The sequence below is a fragment of the Ictalurus punctatus genome, chromosome 1 (genome assembly GCF_001660625.3).
Source record: "Ictalurus punctatus breed USDA103 chromosome 1, Coco_2.0, whole genome shotgun sequence".
NCBI classification, from domain to species: domain Eukaryota; kingdom Metazoa; phylum Chordata; class Actinopteri; order Siluriformes; family Ictaluridae; genus Ictalurus; species Ictalurus punctatus.
The window spans coordinates 13,804,157-13,829,067 of NC_030416.2; the positions used below are offsets into that span (position 1 = coordinate 13,804,157).

Genomic DNA, 24,911 nt, shown 5'->3' on the forward strand with positions numbered 1-24,911 from the left:
ACTTTTTTGAGACGTGTTGTGGCCATCAAATTCAAAATGACCTTATTTTTTCCTTAAAATGGTACATTTCGTCAGTTTAGAAATTTGATATGTTGTCTGTGTTCTATTGTGAATAACAGATGAGTTTGAGATTTGCAAATCCTTGCATTCTGTTTTTATTTACATTTTACACAGCGTCCCAACTTTTTTGGAACGTGGGTTGTAGTGTGTCCAAGCTTATAATTAATGTTCGAATGTACTTACAACATGCATCTATAGTAAATGTGTCTAACAAACTGACCACTATGGACAAATATTGTATGTGTCTGCTTATAACCACAGTGTTATCGAGTATATCAGAATAGTTTAAATAAAATGCTGATCCTATTTTGTCTTTTACGCATATCAGATTGAGAGCAAGACTTTAAAGTATTCCCCTTTTGTCACTAGATATTGTTCATTGTTGTCCATATTCAGATGTGGGTTTCAGACAAGGTGTCCTGGAATGTGAAGTGTTCCAGTTATGTCGAACATATCTGCCCAGTATGAGGTTAAACTGCTTTATATACGCTGTAGTGACTGTATTCCTTTTGTGTGGCTCGTGCAAATTCCTTTCTGTTTCTGTCACATTAAAGGATGAGATCATAAGTGTTACATCCTGGAAGCCTACTGTTCATATGTGTATGTGTGGGTGGGGGTATATGTGCAGGTGTGCATGTTGATGGAGAACTACTGATTAAGGGAACAATCCTGAATCATTGTATAGATTACTGTAATATCTACTTCTGTAGTTATTCTTTACAGTTATTAGGTCCCAGTACAGCCATGTGACACCACATATCATTTTGATTATTGATACACTATGTTGGTCAGACTTTTTATAAATACACTGTAACATACCCTACTGGACTCAACGCTGCTCAGTCTCCCACTTTCAGGACATTGTGAAACTTCCTATTCATGACTGGAGCCACTGGCAGATGTTTCCTGCCCACCCCCACTCTTGTTTTGTGAATAAGAGAGAGAGGGAGACTAAAGGAAAGAGAAATGCAGGTTCCCTCTCATGAAATGTCTAGAGAGATTCTCCTATCCCAAGCTTTATACCATGACCCCCTGCACTGGATTATGGTAGCCAGAGCTCTCTGTCTCACCTGAAGAAATAGGCATCATTGTACTGACTTGTGGTGTGTGCTGAAGCTCCATGGCGTGGGACTGTGGTCTGAGATATGTGTTCTCTGTGTCCTCTGCACTTCAGCAGGACCCTGGGACTGGATTACGCAACAGAGAGGACATGAGTCGCAGGGAGATGGTCCAACGTCTAGCCAAGGATGGATGCCGCCTCCTCCACAGCCCGCTTAAACCCACCGAACGACCAGCAGAGGTGAGTCAGCGTGTATACACACACCGCACAGACACACATTGACATCAATATACACTGTGAATGGTGTTTAATAGTAATTATTGTCTAAAATCAGAAGTCCTGATGATTTTAATGCTTGCACCCTGAAATGTGTACAATAATGAATAGAAATGCAGTTTGGAATATTGAATCATATTGAGGTAAACATTCAAAACCAGTCACATGATATACATTTACATGTTTTTTTTGCAATATTATTATCATCATCATCAGAGTCTACCATTAGGATAGGAAGGAGCTGAATTTCTGAGCTCAAATATCTGCCAATTAATGATCATATCCCTGTTTCTAATTGGCCAATTTCATTGAGCTCCCACTTCCTCACTTCTTGTCATTTGCTAATTATTTTAACAGTGACCGAAAAGTCTGACCTAATTTCCACAAGACTGGGTCAAGCCAGTCTACCTACTAGTATACCCAGGCATCAAATAGTGTTTTATTTAGTTTTTTTAACTTTTTTTTTAAATATATATATATATACAAATGCCTGTTTTGCTGACCTTTCAACTGCAGAGATTGAAGACTTGTAACAGACAGGTCTCCTGCCTTATTATTACATGCAGTTTTGTTGTTAGCATGTCATTGATTCAGTGGTTATTATGGGCTCAGCCTATAATATTTGCTCTGCATTTATTTAGATTATTTTATGTCACTAAAACACAGAAGTGGAAAAAAAATATATTTTACACCGATTTCTAACCAACTATTTAATCATAATTCTAGAAATCATAACATTAAAATTTTTGTGTGACATTTATTACAACTATGCATCCACTTTATTAGGAACACCTCTACACACATGCAATTATCTGCTCATTCATGTAGTCAGTCAGTCATGTGGCAGCAGCGCAATGCACATAATTCTACGAATACAGGTCAAGAGCTTCAGTTAATGTTCACATCAAACACTGGAAAGGGGGAAATGTGATCTCGGTGAGCTTGATCTTGGCATGGTTGTTGCGTGCTAGACGGCTTGGTTTGAATATTTCAGAAACTGCTGATCTCTTGGGATTTTCATGCGTAACAGTCTGTAAAGTTTGCATAGAATGACGCAGAGTGGCAGTTCTGTGGGTGTAAACACCATAGGAAGTCTTCAGTAACTCGAATAGCCACTTTTTACAAATATGGCGAGCAGAAAAGCATTTCAGTATGAATAACAATGCCAAACAGTGGATAGGCTACAACAACAACAAAAAAAAGTGAAAGTTAAAGATTGATTTTTTTCAACATTCAGCTGTTCAGTTTCGGTGAGCCAGTGCCCACTGTAGACTCAGATTCCTGTTCTTGGTTGATAGGAGTGGCACCTGAACCTAATTCTTGTTCAAATATGTAGCGTATAAAAGATCTGTTCTGATCTGTCCTTACTTGTTTACAACATTTTTAGTGACTGCATTAGTTCTACCTTAATTTACCTGATCATTGCACAAAATAACATGTACATTACAGGCAAATATTCCACAGAATTGACATGCTTTGATATTAATAATTGTAATATTTTGTATAAAATCTGTATCTCATATGCTGGGGTAATGGTCGTGTTCAGTGCTAACACTGAACATTATTTAATAAAAGTGTGCTATTTGAAGCAGGTTGTTGACTCAGACATGGCCATATATGATGCATAGCAGGAAAGTCAAACAGATTACTCTTTATTCCCTTCAGAAGTGTTTCTAGTTCAAACAGTGTATATTAGTTAGTTTACATGGTTTGTGATGTGATTATATGTACTGACTGGCTGACCTTATCTCACATTCTGTGTAATGTCAAACAGGATACTTGAGATGTATCATTTTTCCATGTGGTTAAAAAAAAAAAAGCGCATCAGTTATAATTCAATAACTGAACCAGATAGAGTATATGTTCTGTTATTCGAATTGGGTGTCTCTGATTAAAACATGACTGTGCTCTGGTGTATGTCGATGCTTATAAGCAAGCACATGGCAATTTGGATGCAGTCTGCTCTTTTGATTTAGATTCCTACTTTAAAAGTACATACCATTCATAGTGAATGATGTCCTGGGACATCTCTGCTTTTACTCAAACAGCTACAGCTAACATGGCTGTAAACTCTGGAATTAAACAAACGTTGTGGTTTACTCTTGCCTGTACAAAGGTTGACCTTTGAGTGTTCTTCAGTTCTCATTTCACACTGGCATGTATCAAACAATTTGTTTCATATAGGGACAGCATATACTTTTAGTGCTGCTTCGTATGAAGTATTATTTAACATGAATGAAAAATGTGTGTGTACATAGCGTACATTAATGACAACATGAATCCACGAATTCAGCGTCAATGAAAGGAGATGATTACAGACACAAACTGGTATTTGACCACTTGATTTCCAGAAGCTTGTGTTCTGTAGGGTTTCCAAACAGTTATATAATTGTGTTTGGGTGAATATCAGCATTCTTTTTTTTCTAAACATTTTTCATTCGCCTTTTAAAAGGATGTGGAAGATATAACAAGAAACATGATATAACAGTGCTATTAGGTTTTAGGTTGTAGTCTATTTCCCTGCCTATATACAGTAGATATAGATAACTTCACTGTGTTATGGAAGTGTACATTTTAATGTCTTTAGCACAGTGCCTGACCACAGTGTGAAAGATAACGAGGTCCTCATAATTAGCTTCTACATAGCATAGCTCTGATAGTTTACGTTTTTTTTTCCCTTTTAAGCTTGCAGAAAGCACACATCATAAATAAGTCTAGTCAAAACTTAATAGATACAAGAAATAGCCAGAGTCTATAATAACATGAACAAAATGATATTAATAAGTCAGATATTAAGCTTCTGCAATAGCCTCCAGGTAGTCAGGGTGTGAATGACCTCTCACTCGAACGACAGCTTTAATCATGCTGTTTTACTCTGTACTGATAATGCACAATAGGACCAATGGAGAGGTAAGTACTTCCCCAGAGGTATAGCACAGGGATGACCTCTGTGGACATTTCTATTGATCCTTCTCTGAATTGATCTTTTGGATATTTCAGATGTCACAGGGTTTAATTTGTTTGCTTGTTTGGCCCTGATACCTTACACTGACAACATACTCTAAGAATGATCAGTTACAGCGCCTTCAAGAATGATTGGCATGCCTCATGAAAATGAACAAAAAAATAATATATAAAAGAATAACACAAGTTCTATGCAACTCAAACATACAAAACATTGTATAGATTTAGTTAATGGTGTTTTTCAAACAAAACATTTAGTAAAAAGAAAAAAAAAAAAACACTAGTTTTAGAATTATATTTTGTAAGCCCTACCATTGCCCTGTGATGGTTTGGCACTCCATCCAGGGTGTCCTCCGCCTTATGGCCTGAGTTCCCTGGGATAGGCTCCAGGCTCTCTTGCAACCCTGTGTAGGATAAGTGATATGGAAAATGGATGGATGGATGGATGGATGGAACCCCTACCCTAGAGATAACAATACAGAGTCTCTTTCTTAAACATTTGAAGAAACCTGTAGGAGCTTGGATGTTTGAACGTATGCTTGGTTAATCACCTTGTTGAAAGCTTAACCTATAGCCAATTCTCTCGGCAGAGGCAACCATGTTCTCGGCTGAATTACTCAGCAGAATGAATGAATGAATACTCAGCAGAATTCATGGTGCTATTACATCATCTTTACAAGAGCTCCTGAATACCCAGTGATAAATCAGCCCCAAAGCACTGATCACTGATCCCAATTCCATAATCTATAGTATAGGTGCCATTTAAAAAAATAAATAAATTATATATATATATATATATATTTTTTTTATTTTTAAAAAGGTACTTTTCCTTTTAAACATACTGATGGTGTACATGACCAGAAAGTGTGATTTTGGTCTCATCTGACCACAAAACAGGACACCAATTCTATTGATGCTTGGTGAAGTTCAGACACTGCATTCTGTGAGATCCTCTCACTGGAACAGCTAGGCCAATTCTTTAGTTTTTGCTATACACTGAAGATATTTAGGTTTGAGATCACAATATGAATACTTTCAGAAGGGACTTTAAGTGTGAGTCAAATGAAAACCTTAAAAGTGGAATATCAACTAGAGAAACAGTACATTTCAATTTATGGCTGCAGAAGTAAAATTGTACTACTGGTCCATTGTTCTCAGTAGCCTCTGCTATTGCTACCTTAACCATGATACATTTTTGTGACACCTATGTGCAATAAATGCTAAAATAAAAACAAACAAATTTTCATTTGACTCACCCTGAAAGATGCTTTTCTAGCAAGGTTTCTATACTTTTTTGACGAAATAAAGAGGTCTGGATCTATCCTGATATTATTATTAGTATTATTAGTCATGTTATTCTTCTTCTACTTCTTCTTCTTCCTCTCCTCCTTAACAAAATTTTGCAGTGAAAGCTGCACCCCAATTTTTTTTTTATTTTTTATTTTTTTATTTTTTTAAGTTTTGTTTAGAGAAACTTTGTTCCGTTGGATCAAGAGCTGAATATGTTGCTTGAGGGCCTACGAGTGGTGCAACAAAAAAGCGTTCACCCTATCATGAGTTTGAACCTTGAAGATTCCACAACCATACATGGCCAGGGATCTAAGGGAGCAAAATTGGCCTTGTTTTATGGTTGGGTGGGATGATACAATCTCTCATGCCATCAATCAGAGCAAAACTAGCCAATCATAGACATATGTGAGCTTGTGTATGCAGAAGAGGGCAGATAGAGCTTTCCTCAGTGTGTGTTACACTGCCCTGTGATGTATCACGAGTTCGAAAAGGTGCTGGTTGGCTGGTTGTACGTTTTTTGGAGGAAGCATGTGTTAGCCTTCAAGAGTTCTTTGAAAAAAATACCCGGCTGTATAAAAGGTTTCTCGAGTGTATTGGTGCCAGTGGTCTGTTTACTACGATAATGGTGTGTTCTCTATTAAACAGTTTTCCATGTAATGCAAAACTGTGTGGAGCTTTGGGTTTGTAGAGTTGTCCTAGATTGTGTTTTTTAATAGTGTTCTTTTCCTGAGTAATAGCTAGACAGAGTACAGTGCCTATAGACATCAGTGTGTGTCTGTGACAGCTCTAATGGAGTGTGTTTAAAGGGGAGAAGCTGATTGTCCCAGTAAAAGCCACTTTAGTGGGTTAGTTGTCGTTGCAGTCTTTGCTGTTGATTGACTGGATGCAAGAGCCTCTCATCTGCGCGTGTGTGTGTGTGTGTGTGTGTGTGTGTGTGTGTGTGTGTGTGTGGACAGGTGTGATTAAGGTCTTCGGTGCAATTGGCAATTAGGGCAGAAAAGTGCAAGGTCTTCCAGCCTATCTGCCTGCTTAATTATACGTGCACACACACACACACACACACATACACATGTACGTACATAGACACAAACACACCACACATATATACACACACACACACACACACACACACACACACACACGGGAACCTGTGTCCTTAAATAATTAAGTTCACTCAACTTGGTGTTCATTTCAGGTGTACTTCAATACAGGGTGCCCCAAAAGTCTTCACACATCGGGGAAATGAACACTTTTTAGCAAAATAAAGAAACTTTATTTACAAAGCATCTTTCAAATGACTGCCATTTCTTTGTACACACACACATGCACATATATGTGTGTATATATATATATATATATATATATATATATATATATATATATATATATATATATATATATATATATATATATGTGTATATGTATGTATGTGTGTGTGTGTGTGTATATGTATATGTAAATACGTAGACACACACACATATTTACATACATAGACACACGCACACACACCACACATATATACATACATACACACACCACATGTACATACACCAACCACACACACTAAAATTGACTGAAGGGCAACTATGGTTCCTGAGCAGGATGCGGGAAACAATAACACATTAAAATGCAAATATATATATATACACACACACACACACACACACACTGGTGCATCAATGACCATCAGTTTTAATACTGGGCCTGATAATGCAGTTGTGTAAGAAATAATTTCCTCTTTGTCCCCAGTACCAGCACACCCACATTTACACACCCAGCTGAATAAGGTTTCTAGTGCAGCACTATAACAAACCAGTTACTGTGCTGTACAATGCAGTAATCTCATGAACTAAACCACACTGGTTAAGGTTTGATATAAACAGTCCTCTCCCTGCTATAGAATCATGCTCAACCACACAGGACTTGGCTAGGAGCAGAATAGATTAGATATTGCCCCAAGGCACAGCACTTCCTAGCAATTTCTTCAGCATAGGGCACAGCAGAGAAGAATTACCATAAAGAGGTCCTCCCATATTTGTCATATTGTTGTGTGTGACCAATGCTTTACGGATTATACGAGTGTGTAAGATTGATAACATCCAAGTGATGAGGTGGCAGAGTTATAGCATGACCCATACACCTCCTGATTCCTTTGTTCTAAAGGCACCGCCTCTGATATATGCTCTCTCTCTCTCTCTCACACACACACACACACACACACACACACACACACACACACACACACACACACACACACAGAGCTTAGAAAACTGCACAGTGCATGACACTACAAACTGAAGCCAGACTACAGTGATTAACTGACACTTTTGCTAATGAACTCCATTAAAATATGCATAAAACCGTGCATGAATATGAATGCGGAGGCCTGAATTGTGTCGCCGGATGATACAATAAAAAACTGCTTGATGTGGCTGGTGTAATTTGGGGATTTGGAGGGGGGTATATATTGATGGAAATCAGGAGGAAAAGGGAATCTCCTTGGTGATACACTCCACCTCCCTCCCTCTCACCCCCTCTCTCTCTCTCTCTCTCTCTCTCTCTCTCTCTCTCTCTCTCTCTCTCTCTCTCTCTCCTCAGCCCCTCGGTGACGCAGCAGTCCGTGTGTGTGTGAGAGAAAGGAGCCGAGAGATGCTGCTGCTTCAGAGGACTACGTCAGAGCAAGCACCCTCCTCCTCCTCCTCCTCCTCCCCCTCCTCTCATGCCAGGAGGTGAGCTGCATGAACACACACACACGGGTGTGTACAGGCTCGTGAGTGCACACTCTTTCCCTTTCTTCCACACTCTCCCTTTCTCTTTCTCTCTTCTTCACTCCCATCACTCTTTCAGTCTCTTCTCTTCCCTTCATTCATTCTCTCTCTCTCTTTCTCCACACAAAGCGAACACCCATTCACTGAGTATGTGCTGCATTTCCACTGGCTCTCTCACACTGAGCACTTTACACTGAAGTTGGTAAGCAGCACAGGGCTTGCAGCTTGTCCTCAGGGTTCAGCAGGCACTCCGGAGCTCCCGAGTCAATGTGGTAGGTAAGTGCCGGTGCTAGCATGGGCAGCAAGCGTCCGCTGGAGGGCAGGGTGATGCTGGCGGCGCTGGTGGAGCAGGAGGAAGACGAGGACGAGGACGGCGGCTCGGACAGCAGCAGCGGTGACCGGGTGACGGTACCCACCTTCGACGTACCATACTTCCGCTACATCGACGAGGAGGGCACGGAGGACGAAGAGTGGTGCAGCAGCAGCCGCTCACTGTCCTCCATTGAGGAGGAAGACTCATCCAGTGACTTACCTCTGTCTCACAGGTACGCCAGCATGCCTGCCAGCCCAGAGAAGGTTCTGGAACACCTGCTGAGCCACCTGACGCTGGACGAGGACAGCGGGAGCCCTCAAGCAAGAGAGACAGGTGGGCTCTCATCTCACACTTTACCCTAGAGAGCACGTTGCTGTTTTTAGCCAGATGGAACATTACGCTCAGTTTTAATTGCTCTCAGTTTACTTTTGCTTAGTTTACAAATGAGGAGTGTGCGCATATAAAATGTCAACAGAGCGAGGATTGCTATTGTTTGATGAGTCCCAAGTGTATCTCTGGGCAGAATACGAGTAGTGTCTCACATGTGTGGTTAAAAGACCAGCAGTCGTACATGTACTGCACTACTGGCGCTAGGTCTCAGCTTTATATTTAGTTATTTAACGTAATATTTTTTATCTAGCTGCGGTGTAACTATTAGGCTGTGGAGAAGTCCTACAGAATCTGCTGACAGCTCCTCGGAGTTTAAAGGGTTAACCGAACATTGCATTATTAGCTGGAAATCTTGTGAGAAGGGTGTATGTCTTAAAGGAGGATTTCACCAGCTCTTTAGTGAAAGCAAGTTTTACAGAGCAGAGTTAATGTTTGTCATGAGATTACAATCCTGTTTTGTCACCTTGTCTCCTTCAGCCTAAATGATCATTTTTCCGCATGTACCAGATTTAGATTTTAAGTAAAATTAAAACAGAAACGTTCAATAAATGTTTCTTTGCACTTTGTGAAATATAGTTATTAATTTCTTTTCTATTATTATTACATTCCAAGCTGTTATAATATTGTTTCACATAAGCTGAGCATTTAAACTGGCTCTTTCATACATGTACAGGCAAATTTTGGGATTCCTCCAGGAGAAATGGGGACTCAAGTTTGGGACTAAATCTCAAGTCGTACTTGACTCACATGTTGACTCGTATGTTCAAAAACATAGCTCTATATCCAATATATGTCTATATTGTATGGTGTGCATTTAAAGTACTTGAATATTGAACTGCTGAAGTTAATGAAAAAGAAGAGTTGACCGAGTCCATGTGTGTCAGTTCTGCTGATCACCTTGTTTCCCTGTGGTGATGTTTTAATTCCTGTCCTCTCTAGACAAGCCCAGTTACGGTGTAGTTTAAACTCTTTAGACATGGGCTTAACATAACTGAGGAACACACAGATACGTGGACACATAATTATAGGAAATATAATACTACTACTACTATTAATAATAATAATAATAATAATAATAATAATAATAATGCAATTCTTAGTTACTTTTGTTATTGTTAGTTATTACACCTATTGTTTATCATATCTTCATAATGACACATGAATGGAACAAATAATTATGGTGTTGTATACCACACCATATCTGATTGGTCAGAAACTCTGGGAGTAGTCTCAGCTTCAAGACGAATCACAGCTTTATATTAATGTGTTCGTTCTAATACGGTATCGTTTCTATATAGTAGCAACTTACACAAGGACTTGTATGGTGGACATTCATCGAAACAGACTAAATTGTTGACACGGTGAGGATTTCTTTGGAACGAGTCTTCAGTGTCAGCACGGTGTTACTCTACGTTTTCTGCCTCAGGAGAGTTTTCAGGACAGAGGACTTTGTGGTTTCTCAGTAACATGACATGCTGTGTTTTATTGCCTTGTTAACTGAGAGGGAGAGTGAGAGAGAGAGAGAGAAAGAAAAAGACTGGTTAGGGGATGAATGTTTATAGCTGCTGTAACATCAGTGATAACAGGATTGATCCTGTTTCTCAGATGGTCCACAACATTGAACATTACTATATATGGATAAAACATTTTTAAAAACCCACGACGTATCGTTCTCGAGTTCATAAAAGGTCATAGGTAAATTGCTTTAATGTAAGAGGAATAAAACACTTCAGGATGTGCTGTTAATGGAAAAGAATCCTCTTCAGGGTGTTAACATGTTGTTAGTTATTTTCCAATAACAACAATAAGTGCTTTATTCCTTATTTATTATATTAATGTGCATGTGCATGATTTTTTTCCATGTAGAAAGAATGAGCTCACTTTAGCTTGTATGACTGTGCTAGACTCAGCATCAGTTCAGCTGAGTGAGTGCTAACCTCATTAAAGCCATCAATGTAATCGCTGTTGCATTTTCTCTCTCTCGATCTCTCTCTCTCTCTCTCTCTCTCTCTCTCTCTCTGTCTGTCAAATTGAGTCTCTGTGGCTGCTGCTCTCTCTATTTAAGTGCTTTATGGCTGCTGATGATTCATCCTTGACTGCTGTTACAGGAACTGTCACATTCTCCCCCACATTACACTTTTAATTGATATAACCAAATGTCCAGATTAGCCAAATCATATGGTCAGTAGTGTGGTATGTGGTAATGTATGGAATGTTGTGTATCTGTGTGAACTGTGTGCATGATGCAGTGTTTGCGTGTATTAGATTAGTGTGCCACCTCATCAGTTGCATGTATTTTTTTTTTCCATTTATTTATATCTCAGTTTTGGTGTTGCTAGAGAGTGTGTGTGTGTGTGTGTGTGTGTGTGTGTGTGTGTGTGTGTGTGTGTGTGTGTGTGTGTGTGTGTGTGTGTGGGAGAAAGACTGAGGTAATTTATGAATAGTCAGAAGAACTGATTCCACTCGTACGTGCCTAATGAGCTCATTTTCACATCTAACAGGGTTTTATATGCACGATTTAGAGATTGTGGTGTGGAATAGAATAGATTCATGGCACCTCTATTGCTTTTGGATTATATTGGAATATGTCCGGGATATCTTATTTCAAATGAGTTCTTAGTGTTGGATGTTGAAGGTGTAGAGAGACAGAATTGTTCCGTATTAGCAGTTGACTGACGGAGGAATGAGAGGATCGGCATTACTATTGCGTGTGATTGTCATTCTGTGTGCTTGTACAGGAGTATTGATTTCACACAGCTGAGGATGTGCTTTTGAGAATCAATCAGCTCACATGCTTGTCACTGTTCATGATCTTGCACACAAACTGGATTGTGTTCAAAGGAATATGTTGGGTAAAGGTGCACAGGAGGGTTTGCAGGCATCGATTGACTTGTAGTGGAGCGATGGTGTTGTGGTCCTCCTGGTGAAGCGTATCTTTCAGTCAACATGGTCCACATTACAACACAACAGCACAAAATACTCAGAAGCTAAGAGCGGCACAGAAATACACGAACGAAAATTCTTTCACTGGTGGTCCATGTCTTGCTTGATCATGGATCACAATTTCAATATATACACACACATGCACTCACTTACCACTTTAATAGGTACACCTGAACACTCATGCAGTTTACTAATAAGCCAGTCATGTGGCAGTAGCACAGTGCATAAAATCATGCAGATATAGGTCAAGGTCCTCAGTTAATGGTTAATGTTCACATCAAACATCAGAATGGAGAAAAAGTGTGATCAAGAACGAGACTCTAATGCTATCATGGGCACAGACTCACCCAAAGCTGGACAGTTGAAGACTGGAAAAAGACCAGGTGGTCCCCCCCCCCCCCCCCCCAAATCTTCAATTGTTCAGGTTGGGTGAGTCTGATCGCTTTAGATTCCTGTTCTTGGCTGACAGGAGTGGAACCCAGTTGTGGTCTTCTGATGTTGTAGCTTGGTGTTTTGTACATGTTGAGATGCTTTTCTGCTCACCAGGTGTACAGGTGTTCCTATTAAAGTGGATGGTGAGTATCAGCCATAACATTAAAACCACTGACAGGTGACGTGAATAACATTTGATTATCTAGTTACAGTGGCATCTGTCAAGGGTTTGGATATATTAGTCAAAATGTGAACAGGCAGTTCTCGAAGTTGATGTGTTGGAAGCAGGAAAAATGGGCAGACGTAACGATCTGAGCACCTTCGATAAGGGCCAAATTGTGATGACTATATGACAGACAGCCAGAGCATCTACAAATCGACAAATCTTGTGCGAATTGGAGATCTGGATTTACAGTCTCTGTATAAAGGAGTGTTTGCTTTATTGTGGGCTGAGATGCTGCTACAACATATCCTTTATCCTCCTGTAATATATTCAGTCACCATAGCAGCAGAGCTCAGGTTGGATGGCTGCTGCTCAAGGCCTGCTGAAGATAATTGGTGAGCAGCAGTCAATGAACAGCAGTAGTCCAGGTCCATATGGATGACAGTAGAAAGTAATGAAATGCTTAGGTCAGACGAGTCACTGATTACACACACACACACACACACACACACACACACACACATGCACAAGCACAAGCACATTATCTGCTGGGAAACTAGAAATCATTTAAGTAAAATCTAAAACTAGAGGTATTGTAAGTGAGCATGTGCTACATGTGGTAGATTTTTCGTCAGTGACCAGACATACCTGTGCTTCAAAAATGTCTCAGTCCCTCTGAGCCTTACCTTCATCATCACTCTGTCAGCCTCCAGTGCTCCTTATGTCCTGCTGGGTTTTTTTTTTTTTTTTTTTGCTATTTCCAGATTTTGTGCTGTTGCTGTCCAGAATTGTTGCATCTTCAGAGCAATTTGTTGAGTGAAAGGAATACTTTTTCTTTAATTTATTTTTTAAACTATTAAAGAATATTACATTTTAGCTGCGGTCAGTTGTAGTATCTAATGATATTTAAACAGTATTAGAACCTTAGTCTTCTTCGTAGTGCTGCTAAATATTGCAGTGTTGGCTAATATTGGCTTGATAATTGCTAAGATTCAGCTGGATTAGGAACAAAATCATTAGATTAAATTAACACACAATTAGATTTACTTTATCAGTAAATCTGTATGTTTTTTAGATACAGTAATTGAGTGGATCTAAAAAATTCTGAATATACAGTGGGGTCCAAAAGTCTGAGACCACATTTGAAATTCTGTTGCTTTTTTTTTTCCATTTATAACTGGAAATAAACAGAAAGTTTAACCAAGTAATATGGAGAAAAGAAAATGTCCAAAATCTTGAATATTCAGCATTTACGATTCTGTACGATTTGTTGGTCACTGTTTAAATTTTTGTGACATTTAAAGGTCAGATATTTTCAAATTCATGTAAATATTCTATAAAATGGTACTTTTCAGTCAAGTTATTATTAATCAAATCATTTGTAATTAAACATTTCGTATAAAATTTGTAAACTTGCAAAAATAGAAGCATTTTCTTTAGTGGTCTCAGATGTTTGGACCCCCTTTAAATACACTTTTATGCAATAAATACTAACTAGCTAATTTTAGAGAATCTTGATTAATTAAGAATGGCAAAAACATAATTACTATATCATACAATTAATGTCCCCAGAAGAATTAGCCTTAAGTGTAGTTTCTTTACTAATTTCTAATGTAATTTCTTTCCTGGTGCGTGATTACACCTCTGTTTCCTTTCAGGTAAGGACACCACTAGTGTTCCACTGACTGTATGCAATTCAACTAGAGTTGAATTGAAAATCGAGAGGTGACCCCCCCCCCCCCCCCCCCCCCCCCATTCTTCAAACAAGTCACATACACAGATTTGCCCCCCAAAATTTGGGAGAGTAACTCATGTTCTGTTTGGAAATAAAGAACAAAAGGCAACTTTATAGTCTGGCCAATAAATTGACCAGATTCCATACTAAGTTGCATTCACCCAAGTGCACTCCCTGTTGACATTATACACATAATACAATCTGCTATTGGTGGATGTGACAGATTTTTTGTCTGGGGAGCTTAATTGTCCAGAAGGAATTTGTAGCTAGGACATGCATTGGACATGACACGTGTGAGCCTATTGTAATGAGTCCAGTTCACACCACATGTGTCTCGTTTTCATACCTTGCTCACACCCAGCAGGAGTAGAGCAGAAAGTTATGCATGTTAATCAGATATGGGGGTCCAGGTGTAATTACATCAGAGTTCACTTGATGTAAGACAGCGAGGCAGTGAGCAACTGGATTATTCATGTTTATTTTGATTCCCTATGTTGGTGTTGCGAGTGTTAGTAACGTACATACACTCTGTCCTGCAGCTAGGCCACAGAGTCACTTTGTAGATAATCACAATCATCACATCATTGTAGTTCTCAGTGTAGAACATGGAGGTGGATTTTAATGGATTCTTGGGAGTTTAGTCTTTATTGCCAAGTGGGAAAAAAAGATGCAATGTGCATAATGAGTCAGGAGATGCTGATTGCTGATGTGGATTAAAACAAGCATGTAAGCATAGAATTCAAGCGCATATGTTATTTCAGTTTGAATTGAGATTAGTGTTATTGTATCTTGACTGAGATCAGTACCCGTCCTTGCAGAATAAGAAAGAAAAAAGAATCGTGTCACTCAAGGCCACGTGAATCTGAATCAGTATCTAAAATCAGTGTCGCATTCCGATATCTGTCTGAGAGTCCCGTGAATTTGCCCCTTAATGCATTACTGTTACTGTTTTTCCACTTTGTAAGAGCTCTGAAAGGTTTAGCTGTTTTCCCCAGTGACCACCTTAATCTCTACGATTATTAAAAATTCATTATAATTCCACTGAAATGAGCACATGCTGGAGTAATGAGGCAGAGCAAGAGAGCTGGGTGAAGCACAGAGCAGCACACAGTGATCTATATCCAGCAAAATGGCCTGTGCAAAGAGGAAATTGGGTGTGGATCAGGATGTAACTCGATTCAGGTTTCATCTGGATGATGAATTATAAGCATTAAATGTTATGGAAATTATGGATAAATAGTGTAACATGGAAATGTAGAAATGATTTGAATTTGAAAGAACCAAGCTGTCAAGCTGTGCGTGAGATAAGCATACATCTCATGTATAGGTACCGTCTGAGTGTGTGTGTGTGTGTGTGTGTGTGTCTGTGTGTGTTTATATACACACACAGTGCTTCCACTAATATTAGCAGCCTTGGTAAATATGATCAAAGAAGACTGTGAAAAATTGTCTTTATTGACTATTGTTTAACCTTTTGAGCTTTTGTAAAAAAAAAAAATAATAATAATAATAATAATAATAAAAAATTAAATCACAAAAATACTCTGCTCTCATGGATATCAAACAATTGCAAAATTGTTTAACCCTGACTTCCTGTTTCACAGGGGTATAAATATGAGGTAACACACAAGCCAAATTCCCTTAGTCATTCATAACAATGGGTAAGACCAAGGAATATAGCTGTGATGTGCGGCAAAAGGTTGTTGAGCTTCACAAAATGGGAAGTGGCTATAAAAAAATAGCACAAGCATTGAAAATGCCTATTTCCACCATCAGGGCAATAATTAATGTTATGGATGTTATGAATGTTATGAACTTGGAAGAGGATGTGCCTATATTGTCTCAACGCACTGTGAAGAAGATGGTTCGAGTGGCCAAAAAATCTCCAAGGATCACAGCTGGATAATTGCAGACGTTAGCGTCTTGGGACCAGAAAGTCTCCAAAACTACAATGAAGTCATCTACATCACCACAAGTTGTTTGTAAGGGTTTCAAGAAAAAAGCCTCTACTCTCATCCAAAAACAAACTCAAGCATCTTCAGTTTGCCAGAGACTACTGGGATCGGGTTCTATGGTCAGATGAAACCAAAATAGAGCTTTTTGTCAATTAACACCAGAGGTGGTTTTGGTGCACACAGAGAGGTAGCCATATGGAAAAGTCCCTCATGCCCATGGTTAAATATGGTGGTGGCTCTTTTTGTTTTTATGTTTTGGGGCTGTTTTTCTGCCAACGGACCTGGACATTTTGTTAGGATACCTGGCATCATGGACTCTATCAAATAGCAACAGATATTAAATGAAAACCTGACTGCCTCGCCAGAAAGTTTAAAATTGGCCATGGTTGGATTTTCCAGTTGGACAATGATCCAAAACATGCATCAAAATCAACACAAAAACGGTTTACTAACCACAAAATCAAGGTCCTGCCATGGCCATCCCAGTCCCCTGAATCGAAACCCATAGAAAACCTGTGGTGTGAACTGAAGAGGAGAGTCCACCAGTGTGGACCTCGAAATGTGAAGGATCTGGAGAGAAACTGTATGGAGGAATGGTCTCAGATCCCTTGCCATGTATTCTCCAACCTCCAACTGGCCGCAGGGCAGTATTCCTGTATGATAACAACTTTTGCCTTGCTAAAGAAGCTGAGGGTGATGGACTGGCCAAGCATGTCTCCAAACCCTATTGAGCATCTGTGGGACATCCTCAAAAGGAAGGTTGAGGAGCACAAGTTCTCTAACATCCACCAGCTCTGTGATGTCGTCATGGAGGAGTGGAAGAGGACTCCAGTGCAACCTGTGAAGCTCTGCTGAACTCCATGCCCAAGAGGGTTAAGGCAGTGCTGGGAAATAATGGTGGCCACACAAAATATTGACACTTTGGGCCCAATTTGGACATTTTCACTTAGGGGTGTACTCACTTTTGTTGCCAGCAGTTTAGACATAAATGGCTGTGTGTTGAGTTATTTTGAGGGGACATCAAATTTACACTGTTACACAAGCTGTACACTCACTACTTTACATTGTAGCAAAGTGTCATTTCTTCAGTGTTGTCACATGAAAAGATATAATCAAATATTTACAAAAATGTGAGGGTTGATACTGTGTGTGTGTGTGTGTGTGTATATATATATAATATATATATATATATATATATATATATATATATATATATATATATATATATATATATATATATATATATATATATATATTTTTTTTTATATATATAATTAGATATATAGATATAGTGTTGTGTGTGATGTCATTTAGAATATTATGTGCCTGTACGAGGCAGCACCACAGGCTGCAGACAGCTTTGCTCTGCAGATTATCATAATTGTGTGAGGGATTCACTGGAGCTGAATGCAAACACAAAGCTCGGGAAGTGAGTGTGAAATTAAAGTGGAATTTACAATACCACCAACATGCCATACACACATATCAACCAACGAACAGAGTGTGCCTAATAGGATTTGCAGCTTAAGGAAGAGCACACTCTCTGTCACCTTCACTATAGAACCATGCATGTTTGATTATTCTCTCTCTCTCTCTCTCTCTCTCTCTCTCTCTCTCTCTCTCTCTACTTCATTTATTCACTCAGTGTTATAATGACCTGCACAATCAGCCTAATTTTAATTGAAGACTCTGCATAATCAGCTGAATTTTTTGTACAATAGCCTGCTTAATCAGCTGAACTTTAATTGAAGTAGTACAGTAAGCGTCCGACTCCCTCAGATCTTATTCTTCAATCCAATATTTACTTATGTAAAATGATACACTATGTTACAGGGATCCACTAGAACTACGTTAAATCATGAACAACAAAATTTAATGGCGAGAGATAATAACATTGGATTGAATATTGCAGAATAATAAGAAAATATACCAGCTTGCAAAATGTGCAATTCAGCAGTGACAACATTTATTAGCAGATTAGTGTGTGTTTATATATATATATATATATATATATATATATATATATATATATATATATATATATATATATATATATATATATATATATAATATAAAGTTGGGTGAAAAGCGGTTGTTAAGTCTTAAGGTTGTTAATTTTACAGAGACTGATTACTGTGGGGTATGTAAATTCTATGTGATAAATTTTACCCTCAGATATGTATTGTTTCATGAAATTCAAAATAATGGTCTTTTGCAATGTTTAAAAAGAGTAAACAGTCACAAAGTTTGTGTGTATGTATGTGTGTGTACTGTATGATGATGATTATGCTGATTATTATTATTATTACTTTTTGTTTTTGCTGGTAGTTTTACACCTTAGATTTTTATTGTCTGGTAGTAAGAACTTTTTATTAACATTATTATTATTATTAGTAGTAGTAGTAGTAGTAGTAGTAGTAGTAGTAGTAGTAGTAGTAGAAGTAGTATAGTTGTTGTTGTTCTTGTTGTTGTTGTTGTTACTCATCTTAATATTAGATTAAAAGATAGATATTTTTGTTCTTCATTGTTAAATGTTTTTGCCAGATAGAAAATGAACATAAATGGCAATAAGCAGAACATTTTATAAACTAATTACAGCAGAAATACAAATTCATCTCTGCAGCAAGAGGGATTAGAATAATATACTTTTTTGTTTGTTGAAAATTTTTTTGTCTTTCATATTCATATTTTATGAGAATTATAAGAAATAAGAGATTTATGTGAAAATAAGAAAGGCGAGCCATAGACACGTGGCATGTTCAGCTTGTTTCATACTTACGTATTTACTGAAAATCATACGGTACATCTTATCCGAGGCTATACACCATGTAAGCTGTATGTAATGTGTGTAGCATGTTCGTGTCAGCACATTTATCCAGCTGCCTTTCACTTTCAATTATTGAGTTTCTTGCAGGTTTCTTGGGGAAGGGAAAAGAACACGCACTGAATGATTTGAGAGCACATGTGCTTTCTCGTCCTAATGGATCTGTATAGTGTGGGGTATTGATGGGTGGGTGGACTGATGGATGGATGAATGTGTTGGAGTATGCTAAAAGTCCAGAGGAGCAAATTAAAGCTGAGCAAGGTTGAGAGGAGTCATTACCCAGGAGAGGTAGACTGATGATGTGGTGGCAGGGAGAGATCAGTGCACAGGTCAGCCATATTAAAAGTCTTCAAATGTGAACAACTATTCATACACTCCACCCAATGGATCCATTAGGTACATGGGGTTTGCTTGGATCAGAAACTACTCAAACCGTTATATTTATTTATTACTGTTGTATCTGTGGCATTGATACAAGTGTCATGGTGTCAAATATATCATATATATATATAATATATATTGCAGCTTCATACCTTCATGGTTTTTTTTTTTTTGTTGTTGTTTTTTTTTTTTGTTGCAGCTTTCCAGGATAAACTGACCACTGTGTGTCTCTCCTTTTTTTTAATTTTTTTTTATAAACCTCAACACTGCACTAGAAGGTGCCTCATAACCTCATGAAGAAAGACACAAAGCAGGAACATCAATAAAATGTTTGCTTACAATGCTATGTTCCTCTTAGTTTTGGTGTTAGTGAGTAATTCACAATGGCCTGTAAAGCTTTGTGAAATTAAAGACGCTTTAGTCTTGTGGGGGCTGGAGACATTGCAAGGACAAGAACAAACACTGCCATGCCTAAACGCTTTCCCTCTTAAACCCATTCTAATTTCCTGTAGTCCACGTACTTTGAGCATCCAGAGGAGTAACAGCATCTCAAGCGAGTCTGCAAAGCAGATAATGCCTGTTTTTACGGCATATAATCTGTTATCTGTCCTTGCAGCACACAGATGCATGCTTCACTGGGTTCTTATCTGATGACTTTTCATCTATCCAGCAGGGTCTACATCCATGGTACTGTACGCTTGCTAACAATCAGACGTCGCTGACAAGAATACGTTTTTCCCTATTGCCGCTCTTACTTTAAGCTCCGCCTTCACGAGACTTATTGACTTCTAAATTTAAAACTCAGTTTGTTGCCTTGATTCTGATTTTATTCCATCCACCCTTAAGCCAGACTTTCTCCTTAGCATCTCCAGGCATGCATTCTTGATCGAGATCACTTCTGGCTTTGCGAGACTAAACAAAGCCTCAGTCTGACTCAGAGTCACTGCTGAAGAAGGGCTCATCCTTCCAGGCACAAAGCAGCCACACATTCAGGCTGCGTTCTTGTATGGAGCAGTCTTTGATTAATACTGTGAAACAGAAAAGAGCAACGAAACGAAGAGAGATGAAAATAAAAGCATGTGCTAGTCTTCCTCTGCTTATTACAAAAAAAAGAGAAATAATAGCTTCAGTCTTAAATTGCTTATCATTTATCTTGTAAAAATATAAACAGTGACAGAATCTTATAGAGAGCGCTGTGTATACATGCCCGTGCTGTAGGATTCAAGCTTTACATACTTAAACAGTTAAGTAATCATGACTAAACATTACGTAAAATGTCATGTTTTGGACCCAAAAAATCCCCATAAATCACAAATCAAAGTTTCTTTAACTTGTTTACTTACAAAATACATAAACAAGATTTCAAGTGTTATGAAAATCATGATTTATTAAAATAGCTCACTCTGGATGTTCTTTGATGTGATTGGCCATGAAAGGAGTTCCACCTGGCAACAAGAGAACTAATGCACTGATTGGTAGATAATTATAAAAAGAGGTCCTCTTCATCTCGTCTATTGACGGTACCGGTGTAGTGAAGTTCAAGAGTTCATCATGAGTAGGAGAGGTGTGTGTGTGTGTGTGTGTGTGTGTGTGTGTGTGTGTGTGTGTGTGTGTGTGTGTGTTTACAAAGAAATGGCAGTCATATGAAAGATGCTTTGTAAATAAAGGGTTTTTTTTTTTTTTTTTTTTTGTTTTTTTGTTTTTTTGTTTTTTTTTGCTAAAAGTGTTAATTTACCCTATGTGTGGAGACTTTTGGGACACCCTGTATTGAAGAACACCAAGTTAAGTGAACTTAATTATTTAAGGACACAGGTTCCCTATACCTGAGTTAGATTCGCGTTCAGTAAACTATAAAATACACTATATGAATGCCATGTTAAGTGAACTTAATTATTTAAGCACACTATATGAGCACCAAGTTAAGTGAACTTATTCATTTAAGCACACTATATGAACGCCACGTTAAGTGAACTTGATTAGTATATTATACGAACGCCACGTTAAGTGAACTTGATTAAGTATATTATACGAACGCCACGTTAAGTGAACTTAAATATACAAGTTTTAGGGGACCCCATTACACAATTATATTGAGGGAGCGAGTTTACTTAGTCAGTTGAGTACAGTGAACTTGTTGGGGTTTTCAGTGTTCAGCAGTATGGAGTTTGCTGTTTAACAGGTATTTGTTCTGTGTATGTTTGGTTTATTTTCAGAGCGTCTTCTTGATGACTTTTTGCTGACTTATCCAGTGTTCATGTCTACCAGTGACCTTTGCCAAGCGCTTCTCGGACAATATCCTTTTCTTATCCTAATACGCGAATCACCGTAGCTGCCTTTACTCTTATGCTCTAGGTTCTGAGTATATTAATGGAAGCAGTCTTGTTTAAACACTATTTGCATATCTAATTAGAGTGCATGGGGTTTCTGTCTGAGACACCGTGTGCATATCTAATGACGCATAGTTTATCTTGCAGGCTTTCCCCACTTCCAGAAAGCATGCAATTAAAACTGCACTCGTCTCAGTAGTGCAGTACACAGTATGTACCCTCAGGCTCTTCCAAATCCTTGTTTGCGTTTGTGTAGAAGCACCTAGAAGCTTTGTGACACCTTTCTGCTTTGATGCCTTAACTGTTCTGTCGCCCACCTATTGTTTGAAGCGAGGAAGGACGAAGGAAGAAGGGAACGAGACTCTGCTAAGGAAGCGCAAAGTCCTGCACGTGCTTTCTCAGTGGATCGCACTCTGTCCTGACACTCTGCAGGAGGGCGAACACACCAAACTATTTATGAAGGTACAGTAACAGCTATCAATGTGGTTAGTCAGTGTGGAAATGTCAGCGCTCTCAGCGTTCAGAATTGTTTGTGCCGGAGACACAGCAGGCTTTGCTAATGAGGTGAGGTGATGTTGAAACGTAAATGTAGCTTGGGGTTTCAGTCTCGCATTATTTGCCAAATGAGTGTTACAGTGCTAAACAAACAGCATGCCACTTCCATCGATTGCAAGTCACGCCTAAAGGGGGGTTTGTCTCACTATTACAGACGCTGTATCGCTACGTTCTGGATGACCTATATGAATACCCAACTCTGGAGAAAGAGGTGAAGGAGCTCCAGAAACTTCTCCGCATGCAGCGCAGACAGTAGGTGCTCTCCAATCCACTGAGCTAGTATGTAGAACCCAAACGACACCTCCTGTAGACCTGTATTCATGACTGGCATGTTTAATACCAGTCTAAATAAGGACAGATGTTGGGATGTTTCTGTGTGTTGACTACATAATTATCGGCAAAGCAGTGGCACTGGAAATAGATTCATGTCCCTCTTCATCAGCATTGGGGACAAGTGGGCCTATTCATATATCAAAAGAACAAAAATGACACTCTTTATAAGAGAAGCATCTCTCAATGAAACTTGCCAAGATGTGAAGATTTCCAGAATTCTCTCCATGTCTGTAGTCCAGGAGACACAATGAAAGAAAGCAGAATTTCACTCAAGAAACAGAAATAGCATGAGAAAATAAAACACTACTCATTCGCTCTTTTTTTTTTCTCTTTTTTTTCATTAATCCAGCGTGTAGACAAGACAGACTGTCCTCATTCAGCCCCTGTACATTTGTACTCAGCATGGAAGTCCATTAAAACTATTAAAACATTTAAATCATGCTCTTGTTTTTTTTAAATTAGCACAGGTGAAGATCAGCAGGACTGTTCCATGTCTGTTTATTCTAACCAAGCAAACCGTGTGTGTTTTAATAACGATCGTACATTACTAGAAATGAACGGTGATCCTGATTTGAATTTGTTTTTTTTTTTCCCATTCGTTTCCAACATGCATTGAAAGTGCTTTCATAGATCTTGACGATGACGTAATCCTCTGCTGGATTGAACATATTACACTCCTTTCTGGCTGCACCAAATTCTCTCCGCCCCCTTTCTACCAACACGACACCAAATCGCTGCCTTGTCAGCTGATCCGCAGCCAATCGCTCTCAGCTAACAGGCAGTCGGCAGCTCCACAGTGGCTTTGTGTTTATTTGAGAGAGCCTTACTACACCCATTTCCTCTGACTAGTCAGGCTGTGTGTCAGTCCTCAGAAGGTTATTGATAAGAACCTCAAATAGAATACACTTACACATCTTGTGTGCATAAACTAAAATCTCGCACGTTGCTAGTTATTTATGTAAGAAATTATTTTGCCACTTAACTGAGGATCATATGGCTCTCATATATCTGTGAGTTTATACCGGTTAAAGTGTCTTATACCACACAGCTGTTGAATGCTTGATTTGACATGGTCAGATTAATAAAAACAGCATGACTCAGACAGTAGTACGGCTGCAAAGTTTATATCAGTGTGTTCAGGCTGAATCCCAATTCACCTACTTATACTACACTAAAATTCTATACTCTTTTTGTGAAGCAAAAGCACATACGTTTGAGTTTGTAGCAAAAGAGGATGCAAAGAAAAAGTACCGGGACATACTGACACACCATGTATCAGAAGAGAACATTGTTGCCTAGTTACACGCGCTGTCACCGTAAACAAACTCCTCGTTGCATTTAAGCGTTCCTTTCATTATTCCTTATATAATTGATTGATAATTGACAAAATATTAGCTGAAAAAGTGTCCAGGGTTCCACACTTTGAAAATCGGAAATAGTAGACCATCCGGGTACCTTTGGGATACCCATTTCTACATACTGCTATTTGGGACACACTAATTCTGATCTCGTATACTATTTAGGATGGATACTAGGCGAATTGGGATGCAGCATCATTCTAATATTTTATTGTTTCTATAGTAATAACTTCCAAATACAAGTATTTTGGACAATCCACATAAACATATATATTTTTAAAAAATGTGTGTAATTACTAAGCTTTCTGTGAGGAGATGTTTATTTAACATTTATCTAAGGAGGCTCCAGTGCCAGTGCTTTATAACAGTCAGAGGTAAGATAAGATCGATCAGAGTAAAGTACGTTTATTGATCCCCTGTAGGGGAAATTTAAATTGACACAGCAGCACAAGTAGGAGGAGTAACATCAAAGAAAGAAAGAAAATAATTTCCATAAATACCCATACAGTAGAAATAATAGAAACAGTAAAACAGATCTGTGTGTATGTACATATGCTAGAGTTCTATTTGTGTATGTACATGTGCAATATCTTCAGTATTTATATACATGTGCAAGGTCTGTGAAATAACAGGAGACTCAATCAGTGGAGTAGGAGGTACTGGGTAAAGCTTTAAACGTAAGTTTTCAGACACTGGAAAGTCTTCAAGACTTCATAATAATAAGATGAAGAATAAGAAGTAGAATGAGCAGGAGAATAATAAGAATAAGGAGACTAACAATAGT

At 38.5% G+C, this 24,911-nt stretch overlaps 1 protein-coding gene across 3 annotated transcripts in view; it reads left to right on the plus strand.

Moving 5' to 3' along the window:
• Positions 1–24,911, plus strand: part of rapgef5b (Rap guanine nucleotide exchange factor (GEF) 5b) — a 48,428-nt gene that overhangs the window by 14,111 nt on the left and 9,406 nt on the right. Inside the window, exons 9-14 of one of the 3 annotated variants that reach the window (XM_017471309.3) lie at positions 1,235–1,360; positions 8,249–8,379; positions 8,964–9,064; positions 21,768–21,846; positions 22,199–22,343; positions 22,591–22,688. In XM_017471309.3, coding sequence (XP_017326798.1) covers positions 1,235–1,360; positions 8,249–8,379; positions 8,964–9,064; positions 21,768–21,846; positions 22,199–22,343; positions 22,591–22,688 — 680 coding nt within the window. Of the gene's footprint in view, positions 1–1,014; positions 1,361–8,248; positions 8,380–8,925; positions 9,065–21,767; positions 21,847–22,198; positions 22,344–22,590; positions 22,689–24,911 lie in introns of those variants that run through there. The other 2 variants (XM_017471311.3, XM_053681282.1) reach the window with 2 other exon arrangements.